The sequence below is a fragment of the Marmota monax genome, unplaced genomic scaffold, assembly GCF_021218885.2.
Source record: "Marmota monax isolate L192 unplaced genomic scaffold, Marmota_monax_Labrador192_F-V1.1 WCK01_AAM20220418_F8-fsc00939, whole genome shotgun sequence".
Classification (NCBI taxonomy): Eukaryota; Metazoa; Chordata; class Mammalia; order Rodentia; family Sciuridae; genus Marmota; species Marmota monax.
This window is the reverse complement of record NW_026693461.1, coordinates 43,654-68,622: the sequence shown is the minus strand read 5'-3', so window position 1 is coordinate 68,622 and position 24,969 is coordinate 43,654. Positions and strand designations below refer to the sequence as shown.

At 32.3% G+C, this 24,969-nt stretch overlaps 1 protein-coding gene across 3 annotated transcripts in view; it reads right to left on the bottom strand.

The window, feature by feature from the left end:
- Positions 1-24,969, bottom strand: part of Slc16a7 (solute carrier family 16 member 7) — a 70,659-nt gene that overhangs the window by 7,270 nt on the left and 38,420 nt on the right. For all 3 annotated transcript variants that reach the window (XM_046457778.2, XM_058583462.1, XM_046457776.2), the window contains exon 3: positions 370-513. In XM_046457778.2, coding sequence (XP_046313734.1) covers positions 370-513 — 144 coding nt within the window. The remainder of the gene's footprint in view (positions 1-369; positions 514-24,969) is intronic.

Below are 24,969 nucleotides of genomic sequence, written 5' to 3'. Positions count from 1 at the left end.
ATAAGTTTTTAAAAAATAAAAAACTTATTTATAGCAGAGAGTTTTTTTTTTCTCAACTCCATCTCAACTGTCTGAAGAGTAAAAAGTCAAGTGAAAATAATTCAAAGCCATTTGTTTTTTAATAGTTAAGTGACTACTTTTAAGAGTTGAAAGTTAACGTGTACAATAACTTTTTTCATTTCTTGAAATAAAATGGCCAGTCTAAAGTAGTTAGTAGTTAAATGCACGATCAGATAAAAATACTTTAAAATAACATGGTTTTAAAAAGTAAATTTAAAAAAATAAGTATTTTTGTTGTTCATGCTTTTTGCAGAACTTTGAAACAACAGAAATGTTAAGAAAAAAAGCTAAAAACAAAACTTGGCTTACCTCCAATGAAGCCCACAGTGAGGTAAAGTTCTACTACACTGGTACTGAAAGAGGCCAAAACCATTCCCAAACAGCAGAGTAAACCTCCTACTATCACCACTGGCCGGCTGCCATATTTATTCACCAAAACACTGCTGATGGGACCTAAAGTACAGAGAAGATAAAGAAATATTCAGTTAGGTGTCATTTATTGATACTTTAAAGTTGCTAATTTTGAAAGTTGAAAAAGCATATTTTAATGATTCAAGGAAAAAATTAGTTCATATGGAATAAAATGAGGACTTTTCAAAACTTCACAAATAGATAGAGGTTTTGCGATAGAGGTCTCTATGTGGCCCAGGCTGTGTTCCAGTGACCCTCCTGCCTCAGCCTCTCAAGGAAAAAAAACTGCAGGCATTTGCTACCACTTTCAGCTGATGGGTTATTTATAACTCTATATAAGAAAGCACATGAAATAATGAATTAGAAGTGTTGATAATTTTTATGACCCTAACTATTCAACTTTTGTGGAAAAAATTTTAAATGAAACATAGCTCAGAAATCTAAATTGTCTTTTAAAATGCAGGTAAGTTTATATAATAAAAATCTAGGGATTATGAAAATGGCTTGTCTGTGTAAGAATCTTATAATAAAAGTTCAGTAGAGTAGAAAAAGGGAAATGAAGGGAAGGCATGGGGGATGGGAAAAGGAAAGACAGTGGAATGAATCTGACATAACTTTCCTAGGTACATGTGTGAACGTGAATCTCACCATCATGTATATCTACAAGTTATTTTAAAAAAGTAACTGGGTAAATGGCATAAGGCTCAATAAAGAGAAGAGCAGGAAATGGGGAGAGGGGAGGGGAAGGAGAGGTACTGGGTACTGAATTAGAACAGATACACTCCATACTTTTATAATTATGTCAAATGGATTTTACTGTCATGCATAACTAAAAAGAACTCATAAAAATATTGTAGAATAAAAGAATAATGTGTGTATACAAACACATACGTGCCATTAGTTAGAGCTCAGTTTTTTAATTATGTGCAACAATGATTTTTCTTTAATACCATATATCACTGCTTCTAAAATACCAATTGTTTTCACATCATATTATCTTAGTAACAAGAATGGTTTATACTTGATGGTTTCTTCCAATCTCTGTTCATCAGTTAGCAGTCGGAGGCAGTAATGTAGCTATCATGGCCTATGCATGTTTGCATTTGGTTATTATCTCCTGTGACTTGAGAGAACTATGATTAATAGTTCAATTAATCATTTTAAGGAGCATTTGAAAAGGAATATATAAAAATAAACCATGAAGACATGAAATGTCTTCTGTTGACCCATTCTGGTAAGATAAAAGAAGTAGCAGCATCAGAAAAAAAAAAGTCCAACATCTCTGGCAATTAGAGAAATGCAAATCAAAACTACACCAGTCAGAATTGCCACAATCAAGAATCCAAACAAAATTAACGTTGGCAAGGATGTGGGGGAAAAGGTATACTCATACATTGCTGGTGGGACTGCAAATTGGTATAACCACTCTGAAAAGCAGTATGGAAATTCTTCAGAAAACTTGGAGTGGAACCACCATTTGATTCAGTTATCCCACTCCTCCATATATACACATAGGACTTAAAATCAGCATACTACATTATTACTTCCACATTAATGCTTATAGCAGCTCACTTTATAATAGCAAGTCTATGGAATCTACCTAGATGGCCTTCAACAGATGAATGGATTAAGAAATTGTGGTATATATACACAATGGAATATTACTCAGCCATAAAAAAGAAATTATGGAATTTGCTGGTAAATGGATTGAACTGGACACTATCATGTTAAGTAAAATGAAACAAAGGCTGAATGTTTTCTTGGTATTCAGATGCTAACACACAATAAAGAGTTGGGGAGAATAGACGTTCATTTGATTAGACAAAGGAGAATAAAGGGAAGAGAGGGAGGATGGGAATAGGAAAGATAGTAGAATGAATCAGACTAACCTTTCTATGTTCATATATGAATACACAACCATATAACTCCATATCATGTTCAACTACAAGAATGGAATCCTAATTAGAATAAGTTATACTCCATGTATGTATCATATGTTGAAATACTCTCTAGTGTCATGTATACCTAAAAAGAACTAATTTTTAAAAAACGAAAGTAGCAGCATCAAAATTTACAGAATGGGTGTAGCAGTTCAAATGAAATTTCTAGAAAAATGGTGTATAGTTGCCTCACCAGCAAACAGAACAATCTTATGCATGAAACATAAACACTGAGAACTGACTCAGATACTAAATGAGAAAAAATTCTAAGAATGGCTTACCCAACTTATTTAACGTATAATTAAAAAATATATGTCATGGGTGTATGTGTGCACAGGTATAAAATATTCAGAAACAATTAGTATCATTAAAATAATCTGATTTAGTTAAGTCTACAAAAGCTCTTTTTGTGTTATAAAAATTATAAATATTAAGAAAGTGTTGTGATTTACTTTGTGTACAGCATTTTTTTTTGTCTTGGTGTATCATAAAACACCAGTACAACTTAACTGAGCTCATCTTCAAGTCAGTGAAAATTCATATTATTTTATAGGACCTGTCAATGGGTAAATGGTTTGCTTTGACATTTCCTTTTGAACTTAAAATTATACATCATCTGAAACTTGGGATACCACTTTAAAGAGAAAAAGACTACATTAGGTCCAAATACTCAGACTAAATTTGACCTAGAAAGATTAAAAAAGGATTATTTTAGTGATACTATAAATTACAAATCTGCTAAGTACTGTTTCTCTGCATTTAAATTTTTCTGCATGGATAGTATTTAAGACACACAGAGATTCACTCATCAATATGTCCATATTCTTTCATCCTTATATAAATATTATTTTTATTCTTTAAATATAATTTTGAAATTAAACATCAGTGTCTAATGAGATTTAATATGTCACAATGACTAAGAATGATGCATAATTTTAGACAGAGATAACTCAAAAATAAATTACAAAATATTAAAATTTTTATAAAACCATATGAAATACAGATCTGTGATTACAAGTTGGAGGAAAATTGTTTTAAAAAGATGCACAAGTGAAAATAATAGAATTTTGTACCTAATGTCATAAAACTCCCTTGAAGAACTGACAAGAAGAAAAATTATACACATATATATTATATGTAATATACCACTCTATGATTTAGGAAATATGCATCTTCATTGAAAAGCATATTAATAAATTAAAATAACTTTCTGTGAGGAAGGAAGAGTCACAATAAATTGATTGGCTATAATTAATTATTAAACTTATGTGTGGCAGTTTCATGATATTCCACACCAATTCTTTTCTGAAAATTACTTAACTGATTCAATTCAATTCAACTTAACTGAAATCAATTCAGTGCATCATTTCTTAAGTTTCTAGTATAAAACCAGTTGAATCACATCAAGAAGAAAATAATAAATAAAACACAACTACAGTCTTCAATACATTGTTGTACAGAGGAGGAAATAATCAATGTGATATTAAGAACTATGATGGATGATACGATAAATACTAGATTCAGAATAGATTTAAAGTTATTTATTAATTATTTGGACTAGAACAATGTATTCTCAATATTATTTATGTTATGTACTTCATTTTCTATGTGGTAGCTGAATAATTAACAAACTGATGAATGGTATAATCAATTACAATATTGTATAAATGTATTGGTCTAAACTACATAAATTAAAATTTGAATGTAGTTATGAGTCATAAGTTAATTTGCAATGTATGATGAATAATTACATCTTTAGCTTGGGATAACCACACCAAGGCTTCTTCCTCATTACTATGATTAACTAAGGGTAGCCACTAAAGAAAATGTTTAACAGTGTTAATTCTTTTCCTTTCTTTTCTTTTGAGGAGTATGCTTCTATAACTTCTATAAGGGCTTCAGTAAAGTATGACTGCACATATGTTGCAACTCTACATTGCATATTACCAGAGAAATGAAAAGCTGTGTTCCACTTATGTACAATGAACCAAAATGCATTCTACTGTCATGTATAACTAATTAGGATAAATTTTTAAAAAGATCCAATGAGAGGTCTAATTTTAACAAATGCTTTTATTTTTAATTGTGTACTTTAGTTAAATAATGTCCTGTGAGGATGTATTTATACAAGTCAACTATACTCCTTTTCTAGCAAAATGAGATATGCTTTATAAGTGATCTAGTTAAACATAACTGAAGCTCTTTCCTCCTCAATATTTAATGCTAATAAATTGTCATAAAGTCTTTCTATTTGGTAATAGTTTTGAGGGCAATTTAAATTTATAATATAGAGTAAAAGTGACTTTTTTTTAAAAAAATTTCTAAATGTTTATTATTAGGAGTCATTCAACATTAAATGCAAAACACACCACCATCCAGCAGCTCTCTACATTCTAGTAGATGTTGAGTTTGTTATATTAATTAGAAAGACAAAGCTACAAGAAAAGAATGAATTCCCCCAAAAGGTGTGCAAGAGTACCAGGATAATAATCTTTTATTTCCAAGAACATTCATAAAAGTGTAGTAAGGCTGTGTCTAAGACTGATCTATCTAACCACTTATCCCCCCGATTCCCGATTTTTTTTTTTTTTAGTACTAGGGATTGGACCCAGGGGTGATTTATCACTGAAATACATCCCCCCATTCTTTTTGCTTTTTAATTCTGAGACAGGGTTGCTGAGCATCTTGCCAAGTGGCTCAGGCTGGACTTGAACTTGAGATCCTTCTGCCTCAGCTTCTTGAGTAACTGGGATTATAGGCCTGTGCCACCAGACCCGGTTAGCCACTTATCCTTCTAATTCACACTTATCCTTCTAATTCATTCTCAGAATTTTATTCTCAAGAATAACAGCCACTTTCATGAAACTGTAAAGAAGGACTTTGTCAGGGAGTGGCACGAGGATAACAATATTATTATCCAGACGACAACTAGGTCCTTGTCTTCTGAAAGATAAGCAACAATCTTTTACTACTGTAGCTTCATAACACTTAAAAGAATGCTCATTTATCTCAGCAAGAAATATTTTGTGAGTTCTTTTAAATTATAAAACTGCCTATTTTCAACACTCTTGGTGCATTTACAGTTGGTAACACACACACACACACACACACACACACCACACACCACACACAGAGCATTTATTTTCTATATATTTTATGAATCTTGTTCATGCATCCTATTCCAAGCTTTTTGCAGGCAGTTGCCATACACCATATTAGTCATCAACATTTATTGAGCATTACTCTTTGTAAACAGTGTGTTAAGAATTGTACATGCTTTAATTACATATACTTTTCATGGCACTCCTATGATAATTGCCTAATTAAAGCGTTTTAACAGTTGATAAAACTGAGGTGCAAAGTGTTTAAATAACTTGCTCAAGGTCACATTAATATGAAGTAATAAAATGTAAAATATCAGCCCAGGGTCATTGGATTACAAAACTGTGCTTTTAACTACTGAGCAGAAAAGATTTAGCATAGCAGGACTAAGACTGCTATCCAGAGAAAGGACTGTTGCAAAGTTGGCCCCTGTCTGCAGTGGGGAGCTTGAATCTCAGGAGCATGATTTTCTAAATGATAAAAGGGGTGACTACACCAAAAGTGCTTGTACAATGTGGTTCATGCTCACCATCAAATAAGCAATGTAGTATATGATTATCTCTTTTTCATGTATGATGCTCATTTTTCCTCCTGGGAGTCTAAAATTTTGGTTCATGGAAGGCAGAGAATATGTATGTGGCCAGTTCACTAATAAAAACCTTATGCACTAAGTCTCAATAGCTTTCTGACAGAAAGCACCTCATACATGTTGTCCTAAGGGGTTGCTGGAGGAATTAAGCCCATTTAGTGTGACTCCCCTGAGAGAGGATTCTGATAAGTTTATACCTAGTTTCCTTTGGACTTTGCATTACATATTTTCCTTTTGCTGATTTTTTCTTCATTCTTTCACTCTAATAAATCATAGCCATGAGAAAGAGGTAGCCTCAAAGGTCAGCTAAGTCCTGTGAGTACTTTTAACAAATCATTGAAGCTAAGAGTGGTCTTAGGGACTCTGAATACAAGTACTAGACCATATATTTCCTACTGCTGAATTTAGAGTTCTGCATATAATTATAAACAGATGAGCTTGAGGTGACATATTTTAAAAATGTCTGACCTACATATAAATGAACAAGTCTGTTTCATATATTGTTATTATGTTTTGTAAATCTGAATTCAAAGTACTTGCTTTTATTTCTTCTGTATATTGCAAAACTACATGATAAATTCTACAAGAAAATTTGAATGTAATGTAATGAACATTTCATAAAATATATTTTATCAATTTCTGACAGAAACTATGAATTGGAATTGACTATCAATTGGAGCTATATAAAATTTTTATGCATGACATAAATACTAACAGAAGAAATGATAAAGAGTCATAATTTATTTTCCATTTGCTTTATTTCAAATTTGTATATGTGGTATCTTGTCAAATCAAATGACAAAAAGCACTAGTACAGGACTGGGAGAAAGTGGTTTGCAATTATAGAAATTTATTTGTGTTTACTACAATAGGGTGTGTGTGTATGTGTGTGTGTGTGTGTGTGTGTGTGTCTGTAAGCATGTGTGCTTATTAACAGTAGCTTTCTGTATTTTAAAGATTTTTTCAAACAGATGTTTTGAATTAGGAAGCTTACTATTTTTATTTGAATGGAGGATGAGATTATCTTCACTATTTGTTTTCTTGAGTTTTATCCTGCCTTGATCTGGGATTGAAAGTTCACCTTGTTTTTCTGTATATATGATCTTTCATTTTAGGTTAATGAAAAACATGGGGGGAATAATTATGAAGTAGGTACTGCATTTGCTTTTACAAAGGATGGAGATAAAATACTACACAGTAAATTATCTTCAGTTGGGACATCCTTAAGGATAATTGCCTCAATGTGATTTAGTAGGGCTCATTCATTTTGATGAAAAAATTTCTCTGTGTCCACTGGAGACACTGATAGTGTATTAATCAACATTCAATTAGTATTGCAAGTGCATAAGACAACATGCAAAGGTTCAGAATGAATTGTGTGGACAGTCATAGAAAGCAGGGAAAGGAAAGGGATTAGTGTGCTAGGTACACTTGGGGCATAACAGGAATGGGGGATATTGGAAGCCATATATAATATAGAAATGGCTTATTTTTCTCATAATCAGGTCTCAGTAGACGTAACAATTCCTCAGGGAGCATATTCTCACCACACAAATAGATGAAGCTTCCAAAGTTCAATGCTAATTCTAAACTGCTATTTTAAGATGTATCTACATATCTATAGCTCATTTGCCATATTTTCCACCCTGAATTTTTTTTTTCTTCACAAATCTCAATGTCATTGGCCTGTTTGGAAGACGGTTTCTTCAATTTTGCTTTATAAAAGCATAGTTATTTGGTTTTTTTTTTTCTTATTTTCTTCTCTCTTTCCATAAATTCGAAATGCATTTATTTACTAACTTTAATCATCACAGCTGTTTAAAAGATATTATCATGTTATTTGTATGAGAGAAGGGAGGAAATAGGACAAATTGGCATTAAATTTTAATAAATGTAAATATTTAATAAATTGTATTAAATACCACTTTTTTCAAACCAAAGAGTGGTGAAAGTGACCATTCTAATTCTCTGTACCCAAGGACAACAACAGCAAGGACTTCCTAGTGTTCACAGGCTACATTATGTTCTTGTAGGGAAGATTCTCCCCTCTATGAGGCTGGTACAATGGTTAGTTAGTAATAAACATAAGACGTCTTCAGCACTTGATGCTATTCTAAGCTCTTTATGCATAAAATCTTACATCATTACGAGTTGGTACTATTACTTAGTGTCTATTTTGTACATATGGAAACAGGTTCAAATTAATAGTTTGGAAAGATTGCTCAAGTATTCTGTTATCATTCCTCTGAACTTTTTTTTTTTTTTTTTGGAAAGAAATGATTCACTCTCTTTTACATGTATGATGCTCATTTCAAAAACAGTATTACATGTAACATTGCATTTCACATTATTTATACATTGCATTTGCTGCTCTTTGCAATAATTTTTAAGAAAATGGAAACATAAAGACTGTGCTGCAACAACTGCTAGTTGCCTTCTCAAGAGCCACAAATCTTTCCTTTTTCCTAATCAAATCCTTATTTTACTATATACCTATACTGCTCTGAGAGGCTCCAGGCCCCACCTGAGAGGTGAATCACAAGTACCATAAGCTCATCATGATGGCTCAGCATCAGAACTAGACACAGGTTTGAATGTGTGCATTTGGGAGCAATTAATATAGGATAAATTCTTCTGGGAGCTTCTGAGACAGACTTTCCTCACTTTTAAAAAGAAAGCAAATGCTTCTGGATGTTTTTGTGAGAGTATGGTATTGGAGATGCCATGGACATCTTTGAACTGTGAAGCATTAGCTTGAAGGTAGATGGGATAGATAATGAAGCCCTGATTAGATGAAAAGGTCAATGAATCAGCCAAGCCAGGAGTTGCTTTTTGTACAGACTCAATGTGAGAAGACATCACTGAACTTTTTTTATTTATTTACCAATGGACATTGGGTTATTCCTTACTTGCATTCTAAAAGATATTAGATAATATTAGAAAAATCTAGCTCATATTAATAATTTCACAAAATCTGTTAATACTCTCATACTAAACAAGTAGTTAACATCTACTTATTATATATCTCCTTTTCCAAAGCTTGAAAGGTTATTTAGTTTCGAAGAATTATCTCAGTGGATCTAACATGGAGAATTGAAAGTGCTTCTGATATTTTTCAAATTTACCATGCTCAACTAAATGTTGGAATAGATTAATCTCTACACAATTTTTGAAATGTGGATATATAATTCAGAGAGTCTGGTCAACAAGACCCTGATCCACTCTGGCAGATGGCACCACTGGTAGAGAAAAACAGAAAGGAGCCAAGAGGTTTTTGCACAGGTCCCTAAGGGTGACCTCTGAGGAATCTCAGTTTTAACCAACTTGGTCTTACACAACAGGAAGGAGAATATAGCCTAAGCACAGTCCTACGTGGCCATTTAAAAGAAAAAAGAATTTTTTGTTTGTTTGTTTGTTTAATGTAACTGAAGATGTACACTTGTGTCAGCCCTACCACAAGTAAGTAAACTGGTTATAAAAGAATGGTTCTTATGTGCCAGTGCCTAATAATGATCACAGAGGACTCTAGATTCCTAAGTTTGTCCTGAGTTAATTTGAGTCTGATCTCATAGGCCTACAAATCTTCCTAACCTCCTACATTGATAAACTTGATCTGATTTTCATGGTATGATTATGAGTTACTGTCTTCATGGTTTTCAGAGACTGGCTGAAATGCTAATTGCTTTTGTGCTACTTGTTTACAAAAAAGGAATGCATTGCTGTCGTGTTTACTGTTGTCTTAGCATGATCCTTGCCCTAGGTATGCCTTGTCCAGTCACCTGCCATCTGCCATTGTGGACCTCTGAACTGCTATGATGCTGAACATCCTTAACTGTCCATACCTGATAGAAAATAAGGACTTTTGGTTAATTCCCTCAGTGTTGTCCTCTTTTAGCAGAAAGCAACTTGGAGAAGTCATTGCCCACTTTTCCATAGAAATGGAATACAAAAATTCACAGTGGGGAACTGTAACAGTGTTCCACTTTATGATTTGATAATAGCCCTTGCTGCTCTGCCACTAGAATTGATTTTTAAAACAGACATGTTTCTTTCTCTTCCTTTCTCCTGGTTCCTCCCTAATCTCTCCCCAGTCCCTAATCTCAGGGGAAAATAGGATTACCTTTCTTCCCCATTTTAGGCAGATTTTTTCTGTCTTTGAGTACACACCACTATAGGAATGAAGTAATCCAGATTTGGGGATAGTACCAGAAGATATCAGAAATGACTCTCAAATTAAGAAGTGAATTACAACTCCAGACAGAGAACATGTGGAATGTAGCCTTTGAATTGCCTCTTTAAAAGCTTCCCCACCCCCCAGTTCCTGCTGAGGGGCAGAACCACAGCCTCTGTGACATGAGTGCCTATGTTGTTTCTCCTTTGCTAGCAAAGCAATAAACCTTCTTTATCCTTTTTCTCAAAAAAAAAAAAGAAAGAAAAGAAAAGAAAGAAAGAAAGAAAAGAAAACATCTTAAATATTCCATGAACAAGTCAGGAAAATGCAATTTGTAAATTGAGAATTCTTATGTTTTAGGCAAATAATTAGCAATATGACCATTTCCAAAGGATGCAAAAACATTGCACTCTTGAGAATTTTTTTCTCATATCTATTACTATGTATAGAATATTACATGAAGTCCTATGAAACATTATATTTTGCTGAAAATGCTATGTTTCCTTCATCTGCACTTCACAATTAGTTTTAAATGACACTGTCTTAAAGCATTCTATATACTCATCTTTTTAATAATTCCTTAACCTTTTAATTGCTTTGATCCTCTCTCTCTTTACATACATACATTATGTTATATTCACTTACATATTTGTTATATGTTATGTTATATTATATTATACTCATTTGCATATTTGTGTTCCTAGAATTACAGTACAAGTGTGGTATGGGCTGAAGGTTACTCATATTTATAATTTAGTTAGGCATAGAAAATTTTAATTTCACATAGTAGATGATAAATATCATTTAATTCAAGAAATTTATTTTCTGAATAGATTTAGGATTGTCTTAGGATGCCATCATCACTTCATTGGCATGATGCCGATATTTATTATAGCATACATTATAGATAGAATATCTTTGTAAAAAAGATATTCAATCTTCTGAATCTTTTTTCTTTTCTAAACCACATACAAAACAAAAAAATATACAACACATATTCCAAGCTAAAGGCCATTTTAGAAATGTGTATATGTTCTCCATTCACTTTAATGTGTCTCTTTAAAAGAATGTTAGTTTATGAGCAAATATTCCTAACCAAATTATAAGGTCCACTTGCCTCAGTCTCCCTGCCACTGTGCAGTACAGTATTTGATTTTCTACCTAGTGTAGGTTTAGATGTGTTAGTGCATATATGTGTTTTGAATACAAGGGACAAAGTACCAAGAGAATGTGCTTTCTAATATGGCTTGTGCTCTTTTTACATAAGTTCCAGTATATTGTAAAGTGCTACGAAGCTTAAGAAATTAGTCCTGTATATTCATTCCAGGGAATCAACATAATTTAGAGAAGTAATAATTAATGTCCAAACCAGTATTCTCTTGTTTAATACTTTGGGCTAGGACTGGGCAGACAATTTCTCTTGTTTCCTCTTTTGTAAACACACACACACACACACACACACACACACACACACTGTGTACAATGGTAATGGCATAGTTTGAGATACATGTACATAGTGAAAAGCTTATTATAGTCAAGATAACATATCCATCTCCTTTCATGGTTAGCGCATTTGTGTGTGGCAAGAACACTTAAGATCTCTCTTTTCAAGTACAATATAGTAGTATTAACTACAGCCCTCATATTATACATTAGATCTCTAGAAAGTATTTGTTGTATAGAACTACAACTTTGTACCCTTTGACCAACATCTCCTAATTTTCCCTGATATCCTCTCTTCCACCAGTAACAATCATTCTATTCTCCACTTTTACTAATTTGACTGTTTTAGATTCTACATATAAGTCAGATTTTGCAATATATATTCTTTCTCTGGGTCGTTTAATGTCCTCTGGGTTCATTCATTTTGTTGGAAATCACAGGAGTTTCTTCTTTTTTAAGGTTGACTAATATTCTATATGCCACAATTGTTTAATCTGTGAATCCATTTAAGGACACTTAGGATGTATCCTGCCTGTCCCCTTGGTTGAGACTACATGGAACCTTGTAACAACATATTTTTCACTATGCAGGCACATACTCAGAGAATTACACTCTACTGAGGTGGAAGTAAAATCTGGTTTACTAAGAGAGTCAATCATGGTAATTTCATTCTCCCTAATAGTTAATGGTTTAGAGCCAAGTTAGGATCCAATACTAACCAGTGAGACATGAATGGAAGTCAACAAATGATTTCTGGGAAAAAAAGTCCCCCAGTTTTAAAAAAGATTTAATATTACAAGATGTTTTCTTTTATGCATATATTGCCTGGTACTACAGCAGCCATATTACCCTTGGAGATAGATGGCTGGAGGAAAAGATGAACCACAGTAGCTAACTATTATGGTTTGGATGTGAGGTATCCCCCAAAACCTCACATATGAGACAATTCAAGAAGATTCAGAGGAGAAATTATTGGGTTGTGAGAGTTTTAACCCAGTGAATTAATCCCCATTGGATTAAGTGAGTGATAACTGAAGTGGTAGCCTGTGGCTGGAGGAAGTGGGAATTATGGGGGGCGTGACTTTGGGATATATATTTGTATCTGTCAAGTGGAGATTTCTCATTCTAATTCCTGCTTCCTTATAACAGAGTCAGCCACTTCCATCTACCACACTCCTAGCCATGATGTTGTGCCTCACCTGAAGCCCCAGGGAATGGAGCCAGCCTTCTGTGTATTAAGACTTCTGAATAATAGAAGGTACTTTGTCCCTTGTATTCAAAACACAAACACACACCAACACATCTAAAAAAATAACCTTTTTCTCCTCTACAGTGTTTCTGGTCGGGTCATCTAGTCACAGCGGCGGAAAAGCTGACTGAAACCCTAGCAGTTCAAGAGCATCACAGTGGGATGGGCATGGAGCCACAGTGAGGCCAATCTATGGTCACTCTTCCTCTAAACTTCCTATGAAGTAAGGTGTGTACTTTATGTTCAACCACCCAATGGGTGTTGAAGCTGAAAAGCATAGCAGCAAATAAACTTGTAGTGAAAAAGCGTTATTCTTAAATGTGTTTCCTTAAACATTATGGTACAAAGAAGGATAATATTTGGAATTACTGGAAGTTATTATTTTAAAAATTATTCAATAAAATGTCTAAGAACCTGTTTTCAATTTTACTTTGAAGAATTGAGTATTTTAATAGCTTATTTTACAAGTTTCCTGAAATAAGTGACAATCATAAATTTATTGCACTATATACATTCATAAATTAAATGAAAACTCTTTGACAAGAGTTTATTGACATTCTAAATTTCATAAAGGCTTAAATAAAATATATGACACTACTTAAATATGTTATTATGGTCAGCATATAGTTAAGTTCTTAATAACAAATTATATTTATCTACAGACACAATCATTGTAAAATTTTATTAGAGGTTATGAATGGTTTCTGAAGTCATTATTAATTGTGGTATATACGTGTGTGTGTTCTAATGTATGTAATGTTACTATTAAAGCAGGATACAGCATTATAAAAATTACAATAAGCCATTTATATCTTTTGACACCATCTATAACTTCTGTAAACAGATTCAACTGTATTAGTGTTCAGAAAGCACATCTGAAAGGAAAAATGAAAGAATGAATAAAACCCACCATTTAATGGTTTAAAAGAACTGTGCATGCTCTTCATATCCTTTCAAATGAGGAAATCAACAAGTTCCTAAGAATACCATACATAATATGTAGAAATAGTATGTGCAATTAAGATCTGCAGAGAGGAGCATGTGGACCTATGAGCAGTGAATGCAAGCTTTTTGAGAAAATTTGAGAAAAAGAGCAAAGAATTTGTAATATACTTCAACTTACTGAAGACAGAATGTGGGGAGGATCATAAAAAGAGAAGGAATAGTTGAAAATGTCCGGAATTGTAGACTCAAACCAAAATCAAAAGATTGGGAAGTAATGAAAACTTGTTTGATATGGAAAGGGAACAAATTACACAAATATGAAATAGGCTTCAGATCATTAAAATGCAAAGCAAATTTGAGTTTTCGGAAGCAAAAACGAAAGCCCAAGAGAAGAGTAATAATACAGTTGAGGGAATTAACTTAGTTGGGCTAATGAAGAACAGCCTAGAAAGGAGAGTAAATGTGTGATGTCTGAGAGGCTTGACAGGCAGGAGATTCAAATCTCATGTAAAAAAAATAATAATTTTTTGGAGGACAAAATATAAAAATAAGTAATGAGTGTCAGGGTCTCTAAGCACTGATAGATGCTGACAGGGTGACTAAGTTAATGTGTTCAGGGGAGGTGTAAACACCACAGTAGTGAGAGAAAAGTCAAGTTATAGAAATAAAAACCTATTTCTCACAAACAAAAATATGCCTTTAGTAGATTAATGAGCTTGACATCAATCCTGAAGATTCTAGGAAGAAACTAAACTAGATTAAGAGATTTATTATAAAACCTAAAATAGAAATCTATGATCAATAGAAGTCAGCAAATTTATCACTGTAAACTAAACACATTTCTTTCTGTATCTATCTACGTGTCAAATAAATATAGAAAAGAACACATCAGCCTTTGTGAAGATATTTTACCAGATGGCTAATGAAATTCTAGCAATCAATATGGAAGGTGCAGATGGAGTTTCAGACCAGTAAGTTTAATAGAGGAGAGGGACTAAAGAGTCCTAAACTAGCTTACAGTCAGTGTTCTCGTGGTCTGCCAATGGGCTCTGCTATAGGTTACATCCACATCAACATTTCTGTACTAACTTCAAGTAATAGGGACCATGTGATTACCAAAACAAAGCAGAAAAACAAACAAACAAAAAAACCCTACAACATAAGTGTCTTAACTGAGAGCCTACAACATAAGTGTCTGGTATCTCTAGGGGACATTTGTTGGCACTGAGAACACAGTGCTAAACCTCCTGAAATGTGCAGGACCCACACTGTAAAGATATGTTCAATCCTGAAGGAAATAAAATTCCCACTGAAGTACTTGGGTCACTAGATAAATAGAAGTGGGTTATCTGTAGAGCATAGTTCATTCACACAATGAACATTTAATACAATCCTATACCCAGAATAGTGAAAAGAGGTACATGTATTTGGTCCTCTGTGTCAACAGATTAAATCAACCACAAGTCAAAAATATTTTTAAAATGCATCTGTTTTGAGCAGATGTTGTCCATAAATAATGTAGTATGACAACTCTTTATAAACATAAGTAATATAGAGATAATTTAAGGTATACAGGAGAATATGCAGAGGTTATATGCAAATAAAACACCATTTTACAAAAAGGACCTGAGGAACCATAGATTTTAGTATCCTAGAACTAATTCACTATGGATATTGATACATAACTATATTGATTTAAGTAAAGATTTAGGAAGAACATGACAACTTCTTCATTATTTGAAAAATTTTCAAGTGGGAAAATTATTAGAATAGACAGAAATTACAGGACTTTGATTTTGATAGAAAAGACATTCTTTAAGCTTTGAAATTGCCTTTCAATTGATTAACCATAACTTATAACGACCATCTGTTCAGCATATCATAGAGGAGCTTAAGGGCCGAGTGATGGTCAGACATTTATGGTTCTTTAATTCCTAAGTTTTTATTAATTCTATAATATTTCAAATTTCTTATAAACAGATGCTACAATTCAAAATATTTTAAATTTAAAGTTTCTCAGGTTTAATTCCAGTCTACATTTTGAAGTTATTTTATTGCCATGGTGTTTGCTAGAAAGCCTTATGTTTCTTAAAAAAGAAAACTTTCCTTATCAAAAACACATAACCTATAGATTTATTTTTGGGTAAAGTGTCAAATCAACTTTTATACCTCCTGTGATTTAATTCTGTTACTCTAGTATTAACAGTCACTGTTCATGACATCTGTAATTTTCCTTGTTTGAATGTGTTCTAAATAACATAGGTATGAAAGATGGCTAGAAAAGTACAGAATTTTATATTTAGTTGCCAAGGGTAAATTTCAGCATTCTGAAACATACATAGTCCATTCCTTTTTAAATTAGTAAGAAGAATTGACCCCATTAATTAATTGCTTATCAAAAATTAAATATTTAGTTCTAAGTTGGGAAGGTGGTATGGGGGATGCTCTTCTAAATATTCTATGGTAGATGGCTGTTTTCTCACTTCAAACGGAGAAATTAAAAACAATTGGCAATGTAGAAAAAAAGGAAGGTGTAATTCTACAACTTTGTACATCTCTTTAAACATTTGTAGCTCTGAGTGACATGAGCTGTAGCAGTCATGGTGACACTGCCTTCAAAGAGGGAGAGAGATGCTCACATCTAAAAAGGTTCTCAGATAATGCAGACATTCTTATCTCTGTCAATGAAAAGTTCTGATCACTGGGAAGAATTGATTATGGAAAATCACTCAGCCAAGAGATTTTTAAAGGTTTTGTTTTGTAAAGTTTTATCATACTATGCTTTGGTAACTTGTTCTGGAATTCATTCATTCATTTGAAAAATATAGAGAGTATTATTTGTTTGCCAGTCATTTTAAGTGTTTTTCAGTTGCTGGGGCTAACCTTATCCCAAGCTTGTGAGGTGAGGGTCACTTTAAAGTAAGCCAGAGATAAGTAAATGAGGATGGTTCAAACACTTGAGAAAATACAATGGCAGTCTAATACTATTATGGAGCTTTCAAGACAGTTATGAAAAAGGAGAACTTGACATCCCTTCGGGAGTTAAGAGAAAGCTGAACAGTGGTCAAGAAGATGATATTCTACAGAGAAAACAGTGGCATGACATAATAACATGGGAACCATTTAGATAAGTAGTTTTAAAGTTAAGATGCAATTGCTCTTGAAACACGATGAAAAATTTCCAAAGGGTATTGATATTTCAAGGAATTTAATTGTTTTGATCCTCATCTCCCACACATACTAACTCCAAGCATTAAGTAAGGTCTTCTTTCCTAACTCTACTTTCATGGGAATCCACTTTAGAACCTGAAGGCCCAAAACAGTCAACTGAAAGAACAATTTTCTTAGATTTAAAAAAGAAATAATTAATGATTAATAAACGCAAAAAGTAAAGGTAAAAAAATAAAAGCCAAAACCAACCCCCACTCTGCAACATGCACAAAACAAACACAACAACAATCCAACTAAAACAAAACACTATATAGCCCCCTGACTTTCTCTGTTGTATTTATGTTACTAGGGTGGGGTGGGTTGGGGTGATGCAGACTTTTTACTTATCAGGTATTTGGGATCTTATTTTTTTTTGTACTGGGGATTGAACTTAGGAACACTCAACCACTGAGACACATCCCCAGCCCAATTTGGTATTTTATTAGAGACAGGGTCTCACTGAATTGCTTAGTGCCTCACTGTTGCTGAGGTTGGCTTTGAACTTTTGATCATCCTGTCTCAGCCTCCTAAGCCACTGAGATTACAGGTGTGCACCACTTCGCCCAGCTTGGGGCCTTTTTTAAAAATTATGAAACCAAATACATTGTAGTGTGGCAAGAAAATGATGGAATTTTTGTGCACTGACTTCATTTTTTTTCATTTTCATTTTATTCAAAAAATGCAATTCCCTTAAGGGAGAGTGTGATGAGAACAAAATAAACAGAGCATTGATAAAAAGTAGCATTTGCTAAATATGACTTAAATTAATTCTTTTTAGCTATTCTCTTTGCTCATTCCAAAAACATGTAATTAATTGGAAAGAAAAGAATCTGTGAACACTGGGAATAGCTCAGATCACTGAAGCTTATTCTTATAATTGTAACAGAAATCTTTTCTAGAGTACCAAGGTTTTATGTTGAGCTTATGAATACTATTTTACATGACTCCATGTACAATCTGTTTGTGCTATGCTGTCAGGTATTTAAAATGCATTTTATAAAATCATAATAAAACATTTATTCTAATTACAATCAGTCCACATTTTGTCTTATAAAGCTTTTTTTTTTTAATTTCCTACTTTTAAAAGGTAAAATACTAAAGTGGTTATTGGGCCTCTCATATTCTAGCAGCATGTACTTTTCTCTTTCACTTAGTTTATAGAAAGTGTTGGTAATAGTTGAAATAAAAAAAAAGTGAGGCATTCCTGAATATTTATACCCGAGGTTTAAAATACTCATATACATACTTACTAAAATAATGCCATGTCTTTAATCATGTCCTTACTTTATAAATAAATTATAATCTTTGCTGCATATTATACTGAAACACTTCAAAATAAGTGTCAGAGTTAGATCAATAGCATTTTAATTTGATGTAGCTTTTACATGATGCATTATATAATTTATTTTTCAGTGCTTTTACAGTGATACTCAAATGCATTTAAAATGTTTATTTGAATGTAAAAATCAATTCAGACATTTTCTGCCTAAATTAAATCTTATATAATTGATTAATTTGAGAGCGGGAACTGGTTTTGATGATTCAGTTAGGAGGCATCCTTTTTAAGTGTTTTAAATGAGCTAAGTCTGAATCTCCAATGTTTTCACAAATATTTCACATAAAGCATGTGATATGGTAAAACTTTATTTTCAAAGTTTTTTTTCTTCTAGAGCTGCCATAAAAACTATTATATACTCTATGCCCTATGCAACAGAAGCATATTTTTCGAAGTTCTGGAGGCTGTGAAGTTGAAGATCAAGGGGTTGGAAAGATCAGTTTCTTGGTCCTCTTCACTCAGTGTGTGGGTAAACTGACATCTCACTGCATGCTTGGATCTGGGCCACACTCTTATGACCTCTTTTAAACTTAATTTCTTCCTTAGAGGTGCCATTACAAAATACAGCTATAACAGGTGGTTGGAGGTACAATAAATGAATTTGGGGGGAACACAAATATTTAATCCATAACAACAAAAGTGTATATTTGATTCCTCTATGTTTTATGAGCATTTTGGATTCAGATTTAAGAAAAGTAATATACTTAATTATCATTTGGTAAATTGTGGTGAATGTTTTTGGTGAACTCAGAAATTAGGAAGTATGTAACCTGGAAATAATCTTCTTATAAATGAGATTGCTTTCAAGTCTGTCCTTTTCACAAAATTGAGGGAAGACAGTGAAATTGTTGTTAGCTGACAGATCATTACAAATAATTTTCATAATTAATCATTACATGGTTTTTGCTAAGTTCAAAGATTTGACTGACATTACTAACAAATACTTTAACAAATATCATCTTCTTTTCTAGTCAATAAGTTACTTATCAGCTATCTCTATATAAACAAAGGAGGAATACAATTGAGACTAAAATATTTTTCTGCTTATCTAGCAATAAGGAATATTCATCTAGATATACGGGGATTCATTCATTTCATTACAGATACCTTTGCAGTTAATGATTATATTTTATTTAGTAATTTTTTGATTAAACCAACTATTACAATAATATAAAAGTCAAGTACAATAATTTTTCTACATGTAGGACCTATAAGTCCAGATAATTTTAAAAAATTAGATATAGATACAATGTTTTTGTGAAGTAAGATAAAAAAGGATTAAAATGATGAAAACACTTTGTAGAAATATAAGGGAAATATAAATTTAAACTAGGATCAAATGCAAAAGTTATCACTGTCTTGTCCCATAATCATTCATTTACTTATTTTTAAATTTACAAAGGCATCAAATCATTTTGATACTGAAATTCCATTGTTATTTCAAAAACATATTACTATCTGCATATTATTCTTATGCAAACATTGTAAGAAGAAATTCAAAGAAAAACCTTTAGATATCTTTTAGTTATGGAAATTCTTGTTTGATGGTAAATGTATCCCTGGTGGTACATGTTGCAATGTCAGTGGCTAATTTTAGATAAGCAAATAATACATAAGCCATGACCTAGCTTTTCAAAACTTTGCAATAACTTTCATTCAGTTCACCATGCATCATAATTATATAACAGAATAAAGGAGATGGAATTATAAGTTTATCTTAATGTATTCCATTTGGGTACTCAAGCTAGAATGAAAATAACTTAAAAAGAAAGCTTTTCATGGAATGTTTCAAGTGGGAAGGATTCCTCACACCTCTATGTCTCTGGCATGGGATATGTAAGGCAAGATGCGTCTCATACTGCAGGTTATGGCCAGAGCAACTTCAACTGCAGACACAGACAATGAACAAAGAGCAGCAGATGGGCAAAGAATGTCTGTTTACCTTGACTCAGATTGTGTTAGAGAACAATTCAGCCAGGCCTTACATGTAACACCTGTCTCATATGGAGGTCACCTACTGAGGGCTCATAGAAAAGCAAAAGCCCCTTAAGAAATACAGTGAGCAAATGCCAGGATTTTGATAAAAATATTGTGCTCTATATGTGTAATATGAATTGAATTGCATTCTGCCATCATATATAACAAATTAGAATATGGTGAGCACAACTGGTAAGATCAAATGTATCAAGGTCTAAGTCCAATCTCCTACTTATTCTGCAATATAATGACCACCTTCAGGACTTCTCTTTGATAAATACCAGAACTACCCCAGACACCATGAAAATGCTGAGAATTTATGCTTAGAGTCTTGACAGCAAGGGAATAAATAGATAAACATGTGAAAAAAATGTGTAACTTTGTCTAAAGTTTTCTTGGCCATTCTGGAATCATCATTTCCATGAAACTCTGCCTATCATTAGGCAGTTGTTTCTTAGCAAGAATGTATTGTTCACCTGAAATATTTACTGTTTATGTGAAATGCCAAATGACAAAGGTTCAGTGATACATGTACTCATAATATGTTTTTTAGAGAGACATATATGCTATAAATAATACTTTATTCTTAGATCTTTCATTATTAATATTATTAAAAAGAAATATAAAATAATTTTTAGCCACGGGTAAAAGTCATAAAAATGAAAAATAAATCCAAATGCCACAAAGCATTTATGATAAATAACCATTTTCTATAGTTATTATAGAACATATTATTATAGAGTCAAAAAATGCATTGAAATTGTATACATTCCTTTACAGATAATAAAGCAGTTGTATAACTTAAGTAGTTAATTCACAGACCCAAATACTTGAAGGGTTAGAAAAATAGACATCAAGAGAACACAATTTTTTTTAACATGAAGAAAAGAAATTAAATATTATCAAATATTTAACAATGAATAGTTCCATATCTTATGAGATTATCTCTCATTTCATGAGATTCACTCTGGGTAAAACTGCACTGAATCCTGAGTGATCAAGATATCACAGAGGTGGAGAAAAAGTTCCCACACACTTCCTGTAAACATGTACAATACATCTTCCAGTACCCTCCCCCCCCCGTTAAGTTTGGTATTGCAGGATACATGTGAGTTTTTTCAAGAGGATTAATTATTGAAAGTTGTAAAGAACTAGTTGTTTGAAATCTATACTTGGTTTTATATTTAACAGGAGAATCCACATATGATGCCATGCAATATTTAATTAAGAATAATGAAGTCGTTAGTCAATTTCATGCTTGTTTCATGTTCTTTTTACTATATCCAAATGCAGGTTTACTATAAAACTAGAGAAGCTTATCTCAAAGTGCTGCACTTTAGGCCTAGGGAGGATCATAAGTTTGAAAAGATACATTCATGTGTGTGTGTGTGTGTGTGTGTGTGTATGTGAGATATAGATAGATAGATAGATAGATAGATAGATAGATAGATAGATAGATATTTCTTCTTAAATGCTTTCCTCTAAATGGTATGCTCCTTCAAGGCACCAAAATCTAGATTCACTCCTGGAAATGCCAATGCTCTTTGGCTGCATTCTAAATAATTCTCAAGTTGAGAGGTTTAGATTCACAAGGCCTCACTCTGTATTGTTTGTCCTTGAAATAAGAGGGTCTGGGTACTTTTTGGCCACTAAAATCTATTATTTTTAAACTAACATGATCCACAGAATTGGAGAAGTTCCAGGGTGCTCACAAGAATTTTAATTCAGTTTCTCTATGGCCACTGAGAACATAGGCCATCTATTTCTGATCTGCACATAAATCTCATTAAAAAACATAACGGCTAGGTTTAAAATGTCATGCTAATATTAGTTACTAGAACAATTTAAGGAACAAAAACGTTGAATTTATAAGAAGTGATGTAAAGTAATTCAGCTGAAAGGACAGGGCATTTAATATTCACATAATTTATCCCTAAACACACCATTATATTGTTCTCTCTCTAAAAGACAGAGCATCAACGTGTTCTAAAATAAAATATCCCCCCCTGAATTTATCCAAAATATATCCCACAAAATATTTTCTGTTGAATCTTAAACTCATACATCACAAGAGAGGTATTTATTTACATCCATTAGAAAAATGGGTTCTTTTCTTAGAGTATGCATATTTTTTCTTAGTCTTGTAATCTGTAGAAAAACACTGGAGCATGAATGAAAAGCTCTTTGCAGTTTAAAAGCAATTGATAAAATAAAAAAGTAGCTGATAACTATTATTTTGTAAAATAACTTCAAGGATATACATTACTTTTTAAAATTATTTTTATTTGTTCTAATTAGTTAAAGGATATATATTACTATGTTTCTGTGTATTCTTTTTTTTTGGTTTCTGTCTTACATCTTTTTTTATTTGTTTTAATTAGTTACACATGGCAGTACAATTATCTTGACATATAGTACATTTGAATCAGATGGGATATAATTTCTCATTTCTCTGAGTGTACAGGTTGCAGAATTACATTGGTCATGCAGTCATGTATATACCCATAGCAATAATAATGTTTATTTTATCATTGTCAAGGGGTTTTAATATAAATGACTATAAATATGAAGTAAAATTAATTCTGTAAATAAGAATTTCAGGTACTATCTTAATGACTCTTGAATGTTTCTAATATCCTCATATGAAGAATGGATCTTGACAGACATGTAGATAAGGAAATAGGCAATTTAATTGTATTGATTATAAATATCACAACAGATACTTCTGTGTACTTTATCATAAATACTGTAAGATATTTGCTTGGTTTTATTCTGAAGAAGGATGAAAGTTTCTTATGTGCTGAGGTTAAGATAAAATATTCATGGTTAACAATCACCAGAAAGTAGATTAGGTTTAGTGGACTTAGTCTAGTTTCAGAATGTACAGAAGTCACTCCTTAAATATATAAATTCTTCAGAAAAGTCATGATAAAGACTGATGATTGACCCCAAAATATCTTCCATGTCAAATTATATAATAAAACTGACAGCCTTGTTATTTTAAAATGTCAACAAGTATTGAAAATGGAAAAATAACACACTCATTAAAATAAATGTTATCCTAAGCTATCTGACAAGTGGAGATGTGTTTATTCTTCATAAATTGATGCCTGAAATTCAGTTAACTGTGAATTGGAGGCCTAACTTAAAATAGGGAGGCACAGAGATGTGCATATGGTGCTTTAACAGTAATAAATAACTACCACGTTTAAGAAAATGTGTTAAATTTTTAAGATCCAGAAATGTCACTCATAAGTAGGCAGTGATATATATTCTTTTCAAATATGCATTATGTATACAGGTAAACATCGCAGTCATTAGTGACCAGTGTTCTATTCAATGGGGCATGCTTATTTTTTCCCTTCTCCATGCATTATTTTCTAATCAATATTATCATTTTATTCAATTTATGTGACATATTATCATGACTGAATTAATTAATTATAATAATTATGCTCTGTATGCTAGAGACTCAACTTTTCTTTTTGAGAATACCTTGGTGCTGGTTTCCTTTTAAACAATGTTATAAATTTCTAATTGAATTCAAATAATTCCATTATTCCTTTGTAATGTGAGTAGCACATGAGAAAATATAGCATCTTTAAGACAATAGATTATTCTTTAGTAAATTAAAATCCAACTAGGAATTATTCATCATTACAATTTTTCTAAATTCATTTAAAATTTTTTTAGTTTTACTTTTCTAAGAATACTCAACATGAGGTCTACTCTCTTACTTTTTGAAGTGTATAATACAGTATTTTATTTTTAAATTAAGTCAAAGAGAATTAATCTTTAATCAACAAATAAATATTGTATATATTTATTGTGTACAACTGATTGTTTATATATATATATATATATATATATATATATATATATATATACTCATACTTGTATATATATATATATACTCATTGTGGAATAGCTTAATCAAGCTAATTAACAGGCATTACCTCACAAACTTGTAAAAAAGTTTTTTTTTGTGTGTGTGTGTGTGGTGAGAAAACTTAAAATCTAGCATCCTAACAAAATTTCAAGAATAAATTGTTACTAACTATAGTTAGCACCTTCATGCAATAGGTCTCTTGGACCTATTTCTCCTGCCTAGGTAAAATTTTGTATTCTTTGACCAGCATCTTCCCAAACTCTCTCCCCCACCAGCCCTTAGTAACCACCATTTGACTCTCTCTTTCTGTGAGCTCAACCTTTTTAGATTTCACATATAAGTGAGATGATGCAGCATGTTTATTTTTAATTTGGATATCAAAGGGTCAATAGAATTTACACACAATATAGCTGTCAAATCTTAATCCTTGTCAATTTGTCTACTTATCAGAAGACAATACCATATGGCATTATACAAAATACTGGCTTTAAATGTCTATCTGCAGGCTGTATGTATCAACTGCACAAATTCAGTGCAAAATATGGATGTGATGGGTATGATAGAAATTGAAGTCCATATTTAATATATTACACAGAATAAGCCCTCTGGCATAATCCTTTGAAAAATTCAGGAAAACTTTTTGATCA